Raw genomic sequence first — 17,225 nt, 5'->3', positions numbered from 1 at the left:
CCTGTGCATGCCATCGGGTTGCCCTGTCACCCAACGGGTCCCCACAACAGCAGCACAGGGACCCGAAGGGCTCCCTCACCCGCAGCATGCACCTTCTATGCCGCAGCACTGACCGTGTCATAGAAGGTTATAATCCGCCATCGGCTTTTACAGCGATGACAGCGGATACAGCAGGGGCCCACTATCAGGACTGCCGGGCCCCCTGCAGTGATCGGGCAAGCACCGCTCCAGTGCCCCTGCCTGATCACAATAACGTAATAGTACGTCAAAATGCGGCAAGTACTATTACGTCATATGTCAGGAAGAGGTTAGACGTATACCGATCTTTTAAAGAGGACCTTTCATAGATTTTTTTGTTTGTTTAATTAAATACCTTTCTTTAGAGACCTAATGCTGCCACCCTGCCGGTTTCTTTTTAAAAATATCGCTCCTACGCCCCGATGTGCCCCCCCCCTGCAGTTTTCCCATCTAGTATTCTAACACTGAGCTTCGGTACAGGGAGGAGGAGACACCAGGGTTTCTCAATGGGCGTGTCCTTCTCCCTGGCTGTGCCGCGACCCAATCACAGCAGAGAGCGCCACAGCCAGGGAGAAGATGAGCTTTATTTTCTCCCTGGCTGTGACGCTATCTGCTATGATTGGATCGCGGCACAGCCAGGGAGAAGGAGACGCCCATTGAGAAACCCTGGAGTCTCCTCCTCCCTGTACCGATACTCAGTATTAGCATACTGGGCAGGAAAACAGCAGGGGGAACGCAGTGGGGTGTAGAAGCGATATTTACAAAAAACGGGCAGAGTGGCAGCATCAGTGGGGGGTACCCGGCAAAGAAAAGGCATTTAACTAAACAAAACAAAAAATAATAAAAATCTATGAAAAGTCCTCTTTAAGGAAGAAAAACAAAACAAAAAACTACCAGTCTACCACTACTGGATAGTGAAACATTTTTTTTTCTAGTCATTCGTTTACTGACTGTATATTTTTATTTTATTCATACATTTTTTTATTTCTTTTCTGGACATGGTTAAGGGGACATTCATCTTGTCCGAGTCTTGCTTTTACATAAGAAACATCAGTTAGAAAAAGACCTTGTGACTTCCATGAGAGAGCGTTGTGGGCATGCTCTGTGACCTGTGCAAAGGTCACCATACAGGAAGGAGGAGGTGAGTTGTAACCAACTGTTGTCCATGCTGGATCCTGTATAATCTGGAGAGGTTAAAGAGGTTTTCCAAGATAATTCTACTGATGACCTATCCTCTGGATAGGTCATCAGTATTTGATTGGTGGGGGTCCAACACGCAGGACCCCCAACGATCAGCTGTTTGAGAAGGCACTGGCGCTCGCATTAGTGCCGTGGTCTTCTCTCAGCTCACCAAGCACAGTGCTGTCCATTTGATAAAGGCTGTGCTTGGTTGGTATCACAGCTGAACCCAATTCACTTCAAGGGGGCTTAGATGCGCCTAGGCTATGTGACCAATTAATGTGACATCACATGGCCTAGTAAAAGTTGCGACTGAGCGCTGATGCCTTCTCAACCAGCTGATCAGCGGGGGTCAAGGGTGTCGGCCCCCCACGATCAAATACTGATGACCTATCCAGAGGTCATCAGTAAAATTATCTCGGAAAACACTTCTAACTTTCACTCTAATCCAGCCAGTGATGCTAATAAGATGTCTGGGTGAACTCTACAAAACCGGTGATGGAGCCTCATATATTATAAAAGGATATATAAAACATGCTTTCAATCAACTAATATTTTGGGCTCTATTTAGTGACAAGAAAAGAAAGCATTATTTATGGCAAATATGCAGTCAAAAAAGCATCTGAAAGGGGGCAAGAACAGCAGTGTACATGTCCAAGAATGTCATGAGTCTTGATTACTTTAGTTACTGGTAATCCATCTGCTGTAGTAAAGAGAAGCCTCAGTTGCTGTTATGTCTTATTCATACAATTGTGCTTTTTGTAGTATTCTTTTGTATCATCATGCGGACACTTCAAGAAAGCTGTATTTTTGGAATACAGTTTTTAGGAGGTACTCTCTCCTTGGGGAGAGAGCAACTTAATATTTTTTTTGGAATACTGTCTAAGGCCTCATGCACACGAACCTGTGCTGGCTGGGCCCGTATTGCAGCCTGCTCCGCAATAAACGGGCACCGGCCGTTTTTTTATTGCATTCAGTTAATTGGGTCCGCAATCCTGAAGGTGCAGTGCGGAACAGAGGCATGGAACCACACGGGAGCACTACGGAGTGTTTCCGTGGGGGCAGTGCGGCGGGGTGACGGACCCATTCAAGTTGAATAGGTCTGCATCAGAATGCGGAAACCCCGAATGGTCGGGCAACGGCCGTGTGCATGAGCCCGAAAGCCTCAGACAGCTGTACCTGCACCCTCAGAAATGAATGGCCTTAAATGTGTAACACAGTTGCTAAAATGTGTAAGAATCAAGTTGTCTGTGGCATAAGGGTGTAAATTCACCACTGCCAGAGTTTTGAAATGCATTTTTTAGTCATGCAGATGTGGTCCCTAGTCAGATTTGAACCCAAAACCCCATGGACATGTGTTTATTAAAGGTACATTCACACAGCACTTTTCCTGTGGATAGGGGATAAGAATGTGATCGCTGGAGGTCCAACTGCTGGGTCCCCCATGCATCATGAGAACAGAGGTCCAGGAGTGCTCTATGAGAATGAAGCACATGCATGATCGCTGCTCCATTCACTTCTACGGAAGTGCTAAGTTCAGGGCTTGGCTATCACCCACAGTCCAATAGAAGTGAATGGAGCAGGTGTCAGGATAAGTATTATTAGTGGGATACCCTTTAAAATAAGCATCTAATTGGCCTAAATGGGAATCCCAGAGTCATCCTCAGATTCCACAGCAAATACTCAAGATTTTTGTGCTGTGCATTTCCATAGTGTGAATACACCCTCATGGTATAGCCACATGTGGCATGTATGCTGTGGATCTTCTGTAGCAGACTGGCATGTGGAAAAGCTGCAGTTTTAATTGAAAATGGTGGTCTCTGAGATTTGCACAATACTTTAGACAATGGCATACCTTGAGCATTCAACTACTATAAGGCACAAGGTGGGAGTGGGATGACACAGAACTAATGACATTAGTTCCTGCAGCTGCCACTAGAGGAAGCTCACTGCATAAAGATTCTTACAGCCCCTACTTAATTCAAGGCTATCTGTGTAAGTCCATGTAGTTAGCCCCCCCCCCCCCCTCAGAGGTGGGTGCTTGTAGCCAACATTATACCATTTTGCCAGAAAACTAAATTCTCCTACAACCATCTATTCTGGAATTAAAGGGCTGTGCTGGGGTTTTATATTGACAACCTATCCTCAGGATCATCAATATCCGATCTGCCAGGGTCTGACACCCAGCCACCTTGCAGATCAACTTTGAAGAGGAGGCGCTTCTTCCTGTTCATTACACTGTCATCGCTGAAGTGCAATCTGATTACAAGTACTCGTTCCATTCACTTGAATGGAGCAAGTAAATGGAATTACATTATGCCACCACTGCAAGGGAATTAACGCGCAGTGTAATGAAGAGGAGGCAGTGTTCGCATGGAGTACCGCCTGCTCTTTCGAACAGCTGATCGGCAGGGGTTCTGGGTGTTGGACCCTAGCTGATCAGATATTGATGACCTATCATCAGGATATAAAACCTCTGCACAACCCCTTTAATCAGCATTTGGTAACTTAGGATAGATATAAAATCTAGGCTTATTTTACCTGTAATTTAACAACACTAAAAACTGTTGTCCTGGGGTACATGAATAACTTTTATTATAAAAAATAATAAAAGTGTAGAATTGTTGTCAGTGACGGACTGCGGCCTCCATAGTTCGCAGAAGCTGTCTTTTAAAATACTTGTTGTTATACTTGAGTCCTTGTAGAAACCTTAAAGTATCTGGCTTCTGGGTGTCTCGTAAATCAATATATATTGGCACTACCCTGGCAGTTTTGTTCTGAATAACATTTGTCAGGCACCAATCAGCCACCCATTTGTACCAACACTCTTGGAGAGAATGAGAGGAAAGGACAAGGAAGGATACCACACTGGATTCAATTATCATTGTAGCTGAAGAAATAGCAAGAAGTCCAGCAGCCTTATCACGGTGCTCAACATAGCCATGGTAGCCATTCTCTTCCAGAGTCCCAACAATGTCCGTGACCAGGTCTGTGTCCTCTATACTGTACCACATGGAGAATTGATAGGGGTATGGTGAGGCGCACATACCTACTGAAGTGACACAATTTCCATGCAGTACACATTTCTTGAAGATATTCCATACAAATAATCGACATGGACTGTACTTTAAAGAAGATAAATACTCGCACCAACGAAAGTTACAAAGTCAATACCATGCAATGCTCCTATTAGCAGGGGACCACAGTCACATGGCTGCCTCTCTCAACTCTTCTATAACTTTCCCGAGCTGTAATCCAGAAGATCTTAATGACTCAAATTTTTGTTTCAGCTCAACCTGAGTTTCTTTCAACTTGTTGTTCAACTGCACGTAGGAGCAGCTCTGCGTGTACTGCTTTTCGCGGTCATCCGTGGACTCCTGGGAAGGTATCGAGGAATCTAACAGAACAGCATAGAAATGACAGTGAGTGGGGGGAAGGAGGAGAAATTTAAAGAGAACCTGTAACCTCTCCTGACACGTCTGTTTTAGTCACTACTGCTTTCCCCATGTAATAAAGTTCCGGAGCACCTTTTTATATATCTCTATGTTGTGTCATTGCTCTGTTATACTTGCTAGAAGTTTAGGAATGAATTGCCAACCGTCTGCAACAGGTCCAGCTAAGTCTTATCAGTTGGGTAGCTTTCGTTGCACAGTCTCACACTGGCAGCACTGACTGGATAGTAAATGAGGAAACGTTTTCAGCAGCAGATGATAAAAAGTGAAACCCAAGTTTATCCGATATACATTAAAAGCCGCTTACCTATTGTATATTCAGCCTGGGATTGCAAATGTGTCAATAGGAATCGGCAGCATACATACACGTTCAACCGGAAGAGGCTGGGTTAACCCAATCCGTGATATAACCGATTTATTAGACAATGTGAGGGGATACAATTAATAACACAAAGGATATACCTACAAAAAGCTAGCATAAATACAGACATTAGTAACGATGCATCAAGTCATACATAAAGCGGAGATCGAGAAAGCCTCTCAACTAAGAAGGTTCCTGGTCCAATCACTTCCTCCATCAGATGTACCTCAAGGAAATGTCAGGATGCCCCAGACAAGGCACATTATTATTGGTTCTCTGCACCTCAAAGAATACCCCACATGAGGGTGTTACATTTCATGAAGGAGTTTATCGAGTATAGCCTATCATCCTGAGTGGGGGAGAAATCGTTACTCTCTCTCACATATTTACAAAGGGTACCTGGGTAGACTACATTTAAGTCCGCAGCACCCATCAGCACTGCGAGGGAAACGAGTCTAAAGCTGCTCGCTGTCCCACCCTCCCCTTCTTTAGATGATGATTCCAGGGTTCCTTCCGATGCCCAATGTCATAAAAGTGACAGACCACCGAAATCAGCGGGTCTGTCACTACACTATGCTGCCCTCAGTGAGCTCCCTTTAAACAATTTCATCTGTCTCAACCATGTGTCAGGTGCAATAGTGCCCATAACAAACTGGGGGACAGAATGCTCCCCAAAGCAGGGGTCCAGTTCACTACACATTAAATGCCAGAGTCTGTCCCTGCCCCCACTTATCCTCCAGCCTAAACCCCTGTGATAGATCTGCTGCAGGTCCAGACAGCCTGGCTAAGCTTACATCTACAGGATTAGTACGTCTTGGTGGAAGAAGTCTTTTGCTCTCACTCTATACCAACTATTGCTTGGCTTACTATGAGACAGAATTTTTACACCAGAATTATGGTGAAATTATACTGCAAAATGACATGTATTACGCCCTGCCCTGTTCTCGAGCATGTTGGAAAAAAGTATAGAAACCATAGATGTGCCAAACGGTTACTTTTCAGACAGGTTTTTGGGTCAATCCCCTTACTAAATCTGGACCTTTGTCTGTACAAGTATCCTCCAAATAAAAAGATTGCGGAAATGTATCAAACTGGTGTAAAGCAGAACTGGCTTAGTTGCCCCTAGCAACCAATCAGATTCCATTTTTCAGAGCTCCTTTGGAAAATAAAAAGGAGGGATCTGATTGGTTGCTATGGGCAAATAAGCCAGTTCTACTTTACACCAGTTTTGATAAATCTCCCCAATGTCTTTAGAATCTGTCAGACTTGGGTCTATGTAATAATGGGGTAGAACAGCAATCTCATATGTATGGTGGAACATTCCTGGGAATATGCTCTGCATGTCCTAACAAACTCCCATCAGTAAGCCAGGGTTCTTTCACACTGGCGGTAGGCCTGTCCAGTACTGACGGATCCGTACTAACGTTTGCACGCGTGTGCTACCGGAGTGTGAAAGAAGCCATAATGTGGATTTACTTATTTTTTTGCTATTAATTGTAACCCATACCATAGTCTAATGCAGGTATGCACAACCTGCGGCCCTCAACCATCTGGTACCAGACATATATGTCTATGTCTTGAGGCTGCTCACATGTATCCATCATGTATTCCCCCATTAGATGGGAGTACTAGACGTGTAACTAGACATTTATGATATATACTGTATGTTCAATATGCCATAAATAAATATAGTATTTCGGTTGGTAATACCGCTTGGAATTGGTTCAGTCTGACAGAAAAGGTTGCGCCCCCTGGTCTAATGTATCAGTTATACATTACATTAGTTCCCATTATGGAATGGACTAACCCAGCACCTTCTGGGTCTGCAGGTTTCTATTAGGACGTTTGCAATGAATCTTGGAGTGGAACTGAACCACAGAACAGGTCTTACTTTTTCCATACGGAAACATCACCCGCTTTTAATGTGTATTGAATAAACTACCATTTCAGTTTTTATCATCATCCTCTATTACTGTTCATAAGCCAGGATTGGGCCCGCTGCTGGCCCTGCTTGGAGCACCACAGACAGGACACGCGCACTGGAATCAATTCCTATTCACTAACTGACTGTGTCAGACTGAGCAGAGACACCCACCTCAAAATGGCAGTGTCCAGATGGACCTTTACTGCAGACAACTCATTCATAAACTTCTAGGAGGAATAATAAACAGCACTGCATACAGGTATATGAAAGGATGCTCCAGAGTGGTTATGGGGAATGCAAGAGATTTCTAAAACAGTGTCTCCTCAGAGGCAGACGTTTTTAAAATGCAGCCACAAAAGCTGATCACCCCCACCCCTGGAAAACACCCGAGCAGGGAAAGCTGTGGTCAGGCATGTCACAGAAGTGACTTGTGCTGGAGACAAGTGGTAGTACATAATGGCCATTCAGCTGAATGGCTAAGGCATCATGCACATGACCATATGTTTGGCCTGTGTCTGAAAACCAGCACACAGAGATCATGTGGCTGAGACGCAAATTATAGAACCTGTCTTAGGGTCCATTTGGACATCTGTAGTGCCTGCGGATCTGCAATACACCCGACCCGCACCCCCATAGAAACGCCTATTCTTGTCCGCAAGGATAGGGCACATGCTTTATTTTCTTGCGGAGCTGCGGACCGGAAGTTTGGGGGCGCGCTCTGGAAATGTGGATGCGGAGAGTACATAGTGTGCTCTCCGCATCTCTTCCAGCCCCATAGAGAATGAATGGGTCCACACCAGTTCTGGATAATTGCGGAACGGATGCGGACCCATTCTACGGACATCTGAATGGAGCCTTATACTTGTCTGTTTTACAGAAAAAAAAAAATGCTTCTTTACAGTGGGTCCAGCGTAAATTGCAGAACGCACATGAACCGCAAAACAGATACTGTCTTGTGCAGGAGGTCTAACTGTAATAATAGGGTGGCTCAAGTTCTGTTCTGTCTCAGAGAAGTTTTAGGCCAGGTTCACACATAAGCGCACCCGATATGCGCTGTTTACAAGCGGGCTTATCGGGCGTTTACATACGTGCGAGGGAAACAAGCAAACGCCCATTGTCGCGCGTTCCCGCTAGATCTATGTGCGAGAACGCACGACAATGCGCCCAAATGAAGCTCCTGTGCTTCTTGGGGCATCGGGCGTTTTACAGCGCGATCGTACGCGCTGTAAAACGCTCCAGGTGAGAACCATGCCGATAGGGAAGCATTGATTTTTGCTTGTTGAGCGTTTTACAGCGCGTAGGAATGCGCTGTAAAACGCTCAGGTGTGAACCCAGCCTTAAAGGGAACCCGTCACCATAAAAATGCAGTGTAATCTCCAGGCAGCATGTTATAGAGGAGGAGGAACTGAGCACATTGAGATTTAGGTTTGTGGGAAAATATTCAGTATAACTTGTATATCATTCATTTACATCTAGGCTCATTCTGGGCTATGAAGTCCAGGAGGCGGTCCTATCAGTGAATGACCGCTATCTCTGTATATACAATCATAGAGGGAAGGCTGTCAGTCACTGACTGAAGACAAGGAGACAGTCCTATCAGTGACTGACAGCTATCTCTGTATACACAGTCATAGAGGGAAGGCTGTCAGTCACTGACTGAAGACAAGGAGACAGTCCTATCAGTGACTGACAGCTATCTCTGTATACACAGTCATAGAGGGAAGGCTGTCAGTCACTGATAGGACCTCCTCCTTGTCTCCAGTCAGTGACTGACCGCTATCTCTGTATACACAGTCATAGAGGGAAGGCTGTCAGTCACTGATAGGACCGTCCCCTTGTCTCCAGTCAGTGACTGACCGCTATCTCTGTATACACAGTCATAGAGGGAAGGCTGTCAGTCACTGATAGGACCGCCTGCTCGATGTCAAAGCCCAGAATGAGCAGGAATTTAAATTAATAAATGAGAAGTTTTGATGATATTTTTTCCCCAAAAACTATGTACCAATCTGCTCAGCTTCTCCTGCTCTATTTGCAGATTGCACACCACTTTCATGGTGACAGGGTCCCTTTAACCCCTTCCCCCCTGTATGCATTTGGGGCATTCGTGACTAAGCAATTTTGTTCCGATTTTGATCGCCACCTTCCAAGAGCTATAACTTTTATTATTTTTCCATCGATGCAGCTGTATGGGGGCTTGTTTTTTGCAGGACAAATTGTAGTTTTTTTATGGCTCGATTTTGAGGTACTCATAACTTACTGATTAACTTTTATTAACTCTTTCTGGGATGGGGGAAAAAAACAATACTGCCCCTGAGTTTTTATGTTATAAATTGTGACATTTATTTTTTAGCATTAATAACATTATGCACTTTACTCTCTGGGTCAGTACAATTGTAGCGATACCAAATAACTTTTTTTTATGGTTTTACTACTTTTACACAATAAAAACCTTTGCTAAAATAATAAAATAAAACTTTTTTTTGCATCACCGCATCCCAAGGCCCATAACTTTATTTTATTTTTTTTCTTTCGACAGAAGCTTGATTTTAGTGGGATAACTTGTAGTTTTCATGTGCATCATTTTGGGGTACATAACACCATTATATTTTTTCTGCTGAAAAGCGTTTTTTAAAAAGTGTATTTTTTTTTTACATTTTTAAAACATTTAATCATCCCACAAAGGAAATATAATAGGCGATCTTGTATTCCCTTCATTGGCACCCTGGGATCTCATTCATGGGGGGCTGCCTCTATAACCACTTACATGCCACAGTCACTACTGACTGACATCTAAGAGGTTTAACGGCCCGGAACGGTACTTCTGCCAGTCCAGCATTTATGTGAGAGCAGAGCCCCTTCTCTCTGCTACACGGGAGGCCCATGCAGCAGTTATTCCAGGCCGCTGTGGAAAGTGGTCTAGGAATAAAGCCCCTTAACGACACCGTAGAAACCCATATCAGCGGTCATTAAAGGGTTAATGGCCATCCCCCTTTTTGGTGTACTATGGACAAAGCATACCATCATTAAGGTCACAAACGAACACAGGATCAGTTGTTACTGCGCCACGAACATCTTCTAGAATTTCATCTACATGGGGGGGCTCAGGACGAGAGGGAAGAACAATGCGCTTCTTTGCTCTTGACGTCATCCTAATATTGATTTATGGACAAAATCTCTCCTGAAACAAAAAAATAAATAAAATATTAATAAACATCCTTTCAATATTACTGCTGGAGAAGTCATACTAAGTTTTACAACCAGCAATAAAGCCTGATGTGTGAGAAAATACAACCAGCTCTAAAAAAACTCTGCCCCTAATATACCATAATACTCTGCTACCCGAACTCCACCACTTTGTCCCCTGTGCCACCACTTGCCGCCTGTGCAAAACGGGCTCTAGAAAACTCGTTGGTCATTTCTTCCATTTTTCAGTTAAGCCAGTATTCTCTGCTCTGCACTGATGAGGGACAATCACCCCGAAACAGCTGTCTGCAGATGAGGTGCTGGTTTAGTTCATATCAGAGTCATGTCTCAAGGCTTATTTAAAGAGCTGAACATTTATTTATAAGATAGCTGCCTTACATATGGTGTTATTTACAGAAGATCCACTGGACCCAGGAGATCAAAATTTATTATCCAATGGTCAGAATGACCAATAATACCTGTTTTAGGTCAAATTTTAAAATGTAACTTTTATTATTATTTATTAGAATAATTTTCCCCACATATAATACAATACAAAACGAAACAAAACAAGAAACAACTCTATTGAGAGTCTTTTAAAATGTATCTGTCAGGGATAGTATCCTTGGGGTGTTTATGGTATTGTATCAATACCTATTTCCGGATAATTATCCTTCCAAAAATGATAGATATATCAAGTAGGTGCACTTCAAAGGTTATCTTCACCCTTGATAGTGCCCTGGTGTTATATACCACCAGGTTGCTCTATCATTTAGCGATGTGAGCGGTCTGCTGTTGGTAACATTCAATATTTATTAAAGCCATGTATCTGCTTGTTTCTGCTTTGTGTCTATTTTCGAAGCGACTCGCTACATCTACACCCTCATGGTCATACTCCAGAGCGTACTGCGTCTGCAGTCCGCAGTGCTGTGGATAACTTCCCTAACATGTGTTTAAAAATTATCACGACGAAGCTCCCCCGACATGTTTCACCGCTCGCGCGGCTTCTTCAGGGGGATGGAGCTACATGCAACCTTACATATGGTGGCATCAGAAGCAGAGCTTGTTAAGAGCTCATTTGTATCCTGTTCTTCCATGGGAATTCTCATGCCGATTAAGACACTGTCTCCCCAAGGAGAGATAGAACCCACCAAATCTTGACTTAGGCTTCTCACCCAGTTAAGCCAGTATTCTCTGCTCTGCACTGATGAGGGGCAATCACCCGGAAACAGCTGTCTGCAGATGAGGTGCTGGCTTATTTATTATCCAAGTCATGTCTCAATTAACGTCTTATTTAAAGAGCTGAACATTGACTTAGATTATAAGGGAAAATAATAGCATTCTGAATACAGAATGCATAGTACAATAGTGCTGGAGGGGTTAAATTTTTTTAACAATTTAACTCACCTTAATCCACTTGATCGCGCAGCCCGGCATCTCTTCTGTCTTCTTCTTTGCTGTGTGCAGGAAAAGGACCTGTGGCGACGTCACTCCGGTCATCACATGGTCCGTCACATGATCTTTTACCATGGTGATGGATCATGTGATGACCGCAGTGACGTCACCACAGGTCATTTTCCTGCACACAGCAAAGAAGAAGACAGAAGAGATGCGATCAAGTGGACTAAGGAGAGTTAAAAAAAATTTTTAACCCTTCCAGCCCTATTGTACTATGAATTTTGTATTCAGAATGCTATTTTTTTCCCTTATAACCATGTTATAAGGGAAAATAATAATGATCGGGTCCCCATCCCGATCGTCACCTAGCAACCGTGCGTGAAAATCGCACCGCATCCGCACTTGCTTGTGGATACTTGCTTTTTTTCACGCAACCCCATTCATTTCTATGGGGCCTGTGTTACGTGAAAAACGCACAAAGAGGAGCATGCTGCGATTTTCACGCAACGCACAAGTGATGCGTGAAAATCACTGCTCGTGTGCACAGCCCCATAGAAATGAATGGGTCAGGATTCAGTGCGGGTGCAATGCTTTCAACTCACGCATCGCACCCGTGTGAAAGGGGCCTTACATCTGGTGGCATTAGAGGCATGTATGGCCTATAAGTCTCCTCATGCTGATTAAGGTGCTCTCTCCCTAAGGAGAGATAGAACCCCCTAACCCTGACAGGCCTCTCACCCAGTACTCTCTGCTCTGCACTGATGAGGGCAATCACCCCGAAACAGCTGTCTGCAGATGAGGTGCTGGCTTATTTATTATCCAAGTCATGTCTCAATTAATGTCTTATTTAAAGAGCTGAATATTGACTTATAGGATAGCTGCCTTACATCTGGTGGCATTAGAGGCAGAACTTGCTTGTAGCTAATTTGCATTCCTTTTTTCCATTTTTCATGAAACATTACAATACAAAATGTGTAAGCATTTGCAGAAGGATAACTCCCCCACGGTAAGAGACATTGATCCCCCTTCTGCTTGTCTCTTCATGTTTTTTTTTTTATGTTTTATTGTATCTGGTATTACAGCTCTGCTCCACTGTAGTCAAAAAAGAACCTGTAATGTCTGCTTTAGTAACTACCTGCATTCCCAATGTAATAATTCTGGAGCATTTATATTCTTATGCTGTTCCCACAGTATGTCAGTGGTTAGCACTGGGCTCGAATCTGACCATAGACCACATCTGCATGGAGTTTGTATGTTCTCCCTGTGTTTCTCATAGGTCCTCCGGTTTCCTCCCATGCTCCAAAGGCATACCGTACTGATAGGGAACTTAGATTGTGAGCCCCATTGGGGACAGTGTGACGCTAATGTCTGTAAAGCGCAGCGGAATATGTCAGCGTTAAATGTGAGTGTAATAAATAAATAAGTATATGAATAAAGGTCCAACTGGGAGTTACCAGTTGGGGGGGTGTCCTCCAGTCTGACACTATCCAATCAGTGCTGCCGTGTCAGACTGAGCAGGGACACATCCCCAACTGGTGACGCCCAGTTAGACCTTTATTTATAAACAGCAGAGTCCTAAGAACAGATTCTCTAGAAATTCAGAGACAGAGGTCGCAACATCTGTACGAGCGTCATAGGCTACTCTCCGAAAAAAGTCTCCTGTGCACAAGAGTTTCTTCGGTCCAAAGTGCAGCGCAACCTATGTACTGTGTTCATTCCCTGCCAACCCCAGTGCAAGAGACCTCACAAGCTGTGCTCCAGATGACCATGGGAGCCTGGCACTGACTGATGTAACGGCCAGCATCGGAGTTAACTCACGACTGAAAATACTCCTCAAATATACTAAGAGGAGTATTTTTACTCTTCCGGAAAGAACGTAGTGCAAACATCAGTGACATGTCCTCTTTAAAAGGGTTTACCCAGAATTCAATATGGATAGATCATCAATATCTAATCGGTGGGGGACAGACACCCAGCACTGCTGCTGATTAGCTACTTGAAGAGGCTCCGGTGCTCCAGTCTCTTCCTAGGCTAGAGACGTCACATGGCCGCTATACTATGTAAGGCTCATTCATTAGTGTTTTGCCATGTGTGTTCCGCATTTTGCCAGCGCTATATAGAAATGCCTATTCTTGTCCGCAGCAGATCGGCAGGGGTGTCGGGAGTCACACCCCCACCAATCAGATATAGATGACTATCCTAAAAATACACCATCAATACTAAGCTGCAGTACTAGATACTACCTGAGGACAGGGGCGGCCCTGGTTTTGGAGGAAAGCAGACATGGTTCTTTCATCCTGGAAGCACATACCGAGACAGAGCTCATTAGAAGAATAGAAAAGGCACTGCCATTTTGGTTCCATTTAGCCCTGCCACTGGTAGAGACACAGGAGCAGGTCAGCAGAGGAGACCACGTCAGTGTCTACCCCCTCACAGGGCAGTGCTTGCATGCCTCTCGCTCAGCCAGGCTCTCCATTACTGTACTGCATTGTAGAGGAGCACATATACTTATTCCCCACCTGCTCTCACTCCGACATCCTCCTCACACCGGTCATCACAAGGTAAAGCCTAGACTGTAATGGCTTCTGTGAGGACATGATATCACGTGACTGCTTCTTCCCGCCCCTTACAGACTGTGCCAGATGCCTGACAAGAGCTGGAAAGAGAAGCGGAGCAAAGAGCAGCACTGCTTCGTCCGGAGCAGGCACTCTTTCTCGTCAGACATAAGCCAGCGTTACTGTCTATTAACACTCTGCAGTCACTAGAGTACTCTGTAATACAATTATAATTGTCTTCCTTTTAGCGGCCATTTTGGCGAAGACTTGTGCTACCGCGTTGGAAGCACAGTCTGCTAGTCAGGTTTCAGACACTTACTAGAACTTGTTTTTCCCCAGTCCTCACTCAGGTAGGCATAGAGACGTCAGCATAGCGCGTCTTGGTCATAGTTCTGCGCAGGCGCGTTAGGCTACATTTGATAGGCTAGAAGCTGCACAGTGCCCTAACAGTGACGTGTTCGCTGAGGAGAAGTGCGACCAGGCGGCCACGACATCACTTAACCCCTTCTAAGCCAGGCTGATTTTGGAGTAGACCAGTTTTTTTCACCTTCACCCCAAAGCATCTACATGCTGTTTATGTGGTAAAGACGACTGAACAGAGCAGTTATGTCACCCTATTTTTACAGCACACTAGTTGTGGCTAGGCGACTGTACATGGAGCTGTCCTCCATAAAGCTTCATGACAGGAACTTGTCTGCATATTGGTCCGCAAAATATGTATATCTTCCGTGTGCATTTAGTGTTGCCACCTTTCCCAACAAAAAACACTGGCTACGCCAAAGGGGGTGTGGTTGTGGAGGCGTGGCTTAACACTGTCATACTGTGGCTCCCAGTAATATTAATGCCCCCAGTAATAGAAATGCCTCCGTTAGTGCACCCCAGAATTAACCACTTCAGCCCCGCTAGCTGAAACCCCCTTAATGACCAGGCCACTTTTTACACTTCTGCACTACACTCCTTTCACCGTTTATCGCTCGGTCATACAACTTACCACCCAAATGAATTTTACCTCCTTTTCTTCTCACTAATAGAGCTTTCATTTGGTGGTATTTTATTGCTGCTGACATTTTTACTTTTTTTGTTATTAATCAAAATGTAACGATTTTTTTGCAAAAAAATGAAATTTTTCACTTTCAGCTGTAAAATTTTGCAAAAAAAAAAAAACGACATCCATATATAAATTTTTCGCCAAATTTATTGTTCTACATGTCTTTGATTAAAAAAAAAATTTGGGCAAAAAAGAAAATGGTTTGGGTAAAAGTTATAGCGTTTACAAACTATGGTACAAAAATGTGAATTTCCGCTTTTTGAAACAGCTCTGATTTTCTGAGCACCTGTCATGTTTCCTGAGGTTCTACAATGCCCAGACAGTAGAAACACCCCACAAATGACCCCATTTCGGAAAGTAGACACCCTAAGGTATTCGCTGATGGGCATAGTGAGTTCATAGAACTTTTTATTTTTTGTCACAAGTTAGCGGAAAATGATGATGATTTTTATTTACTTTTTTTTGTTACAAAGTCTCATATTCCACTAAAAAATAAAAAATTCTAGGAACTCACCATGCCCCTCGCAGAATACCTTGAGGTGTCTTCTTTCCAAAATGGGGTCACTTGTGGCGTAGTTATACTGCCCTGGCAATTTAGGGGCCCAAATGTGTGAGAAGAACTTTGCAATCAAAATGTGTAAAAAATGACCGGTGAAATCCGAAAGGTGCACTTTGGAATTGGTGCCCCTTTGCCCACCTTGGCTGCAAAAAAGTGTCACACATCTGGTATCGCCGTACTCAGGAGAAGTTGGGGAATGTGTTTTGGGGTGTCATTTTACATATACCCATGCTGGGTGAGAGAAATATCTTGGCAAAAGACAACTTTTCCCATTTTTTTATACAAAGTTGGCATTTGACCAAGATATTTTTCTCACCCAGCATGGGTATATGTAAAATGACACCCCAAAACACATTCCCCAACTTCTCCTGAGTACGGCGATACCAGATGTGTGACACTTTTTTGCTGCCAAGGTGGGCAAAGGGGCACATATTCCAAAGTGCACCTTTCGGGTTTCGCAGGCCATTTTTTACACATTTTGATTGCAAGGTACTTCTTACACATTTGGGCCCCTAAATTGCCAGGGCAGTATAACTACGCCACAAGTGACCCCATTTTGGAAAGAAGACACCCCAAGGTATTCCGTGAGGGGCATGGCGAGTTCCTAGAATTTTTTTTTTTTTGTCACAACTTAGCGGAAAATGATGATTTTCTTTTTTTCTCTTTTTTCCTTACAAAGTCTCATATTCCACTAACTTGCGACAAAAAATAAAAAATTCTAGGAACTCGCCATGCCCCTCACAGAATACCTTGGGGTGTCTTCTTTCCAAAATGGGGTCACTTGTGGGGTAGTTATACTGCCCTGGCAATTTAGGCTGCGTTCACACGGGCGAGATTTCCGCGCGGGTGCAATGCAGTAGGTGAACGCATTGCACCTGCACTGAATCCTGACCCATTCATTTCAATGGGGCTGTGTACATGAGCGTTTTTTTTCACGCATCACTTCTGCAATGCTTTAAAATCGCAGCATGTTCTATATTCTGCGTTTTTCACGCAGCCCTGGCCCCATAGAAGTGAATGGGGCTGCGTTAATAACGCATTGCATCTGCAAGCAAGTGCGGATGCAATGCGTTTTTCACTGATGGTTGCTAGGAGATGTTGTTTGTAAACCTTCAGTTTTTTATCACGCGCGTGAAAAAAGCATCAAAACGCATTGCACCCGCGCGGAAAAAACTGAACAACTAAACGCAATTGCAGCCAAAACTGACTGAACTTGCTTGCAAAATGGTGCGAGTTTAACTGAACGCACCCTGAACGCATCCGGACCAAATCTGTCACGCTCGTGTGAACTCAGCCTTAGGGGCCCAAATGTGTGAGAAGTACTTTGCAATCAAAATCTGTAAAAAATGACCGGTGAAATCCGAAAGGTGCACTTTGGAATATGGGTCCCTTTGCCCACCTTGGCTGCAAAAAAGTGTCACACATCTGGTATCGCCGTACTCAGGAGAAGTTGAGGAATGTGTTTTGGGGTGTCATTTTACATATACCCATGCTGGGTGAGAAAAATATCTTGGCAAAAGACAACTTTTCCCATTTTTTTATACAAAG

The 17,225-nt window shown here is 44.0% G+C and overlaps 1 protein-coding gene across 3 annotated transcripts; it reads right to left on the bottom strand.

Moving 5' to 3' along the window:
• Positions 1-3,767: 3,767 nt before the first annotated feature.
• On the bottom strand, positions 3,768-14,461 carry C1H19orf25 (chromosome 1 C19orf25 homolog). 3 transcript variants are annotated; one of them, XM_044269183.1, is made up of 3 exons: positions 14,390-14,461; positions 9,953-10,112; positions 3,768-4,594 (listed from the first exon to the last, which is right to left on the bottom strand). In XM_044269183.1, exons 2-3 carry the CDS (start codon positions 10,080-10,082, stop codon positions 4,404-4,406), a joined length of 321 nt encoding a protein of 106 aa, XP_044125118.1. In that variant the 5' UTR covers positions 10,083-10,112; positions 14,390-14,461; the 3' UTR covers positions 3,768-4,403. The 3 variants fall into 3 exon arrangements, with proteins under 3 accessions (XP_044125118.1, XP_044125108.1, XP_044125127.1); XM_044269173.1 differs by lacking the exon at positions 14,390-14,461 and adding an exon at positions 14,035-14,235; XM_044269192.1 differs by lacking the exon at positions 14,390-14,461 and adding an exon at positions 13,759-14,005.
• Between the last annotated feature and the right edge of the window lie 2,764 nt (positions 14,462-17,225).

The sequence above is a fragment of the Bufo gargarizans genome, chromosome 1 (genome assembly GCF_014858855.1).
Source record: "Bufo gargarizans isolate SCDJY-AF-19 chromosome 1, ASM1485885v1, whole genome shotgun sequence".
In the NCBI taxonomy this organism is placed as follows: Eukaryota; Metazoa; Chordata; class Amphibia; order Anura; family Bufonidae; genus Bufo; species Bufo gargarizans.
The sequence above is the reverse complement of the archived record's forward strand: the minus strand, read 5'-3'. Positions and strand labels throughout refer to the sequence as shown.

What these genes read in the sequence shown, in the direction of transcription:
- C1H19orf25 (XM_044269183.1), bottom strand. Translation starts at nt 10,082, where the DNA reads ATGACGTCAAGAGCAAAGAAGCGCATTGTTCTTCCCTCTCGTCCTGAG. An exon ending in CGTTTGTGACCTTAATGATG is followed by an intron (nt 4,595 to 9,952) that starts GTATGCTTTGTC and finishes CTGTTCTGTTAG; the next exon opens with ATTCCTCGATACCTTCCCAG.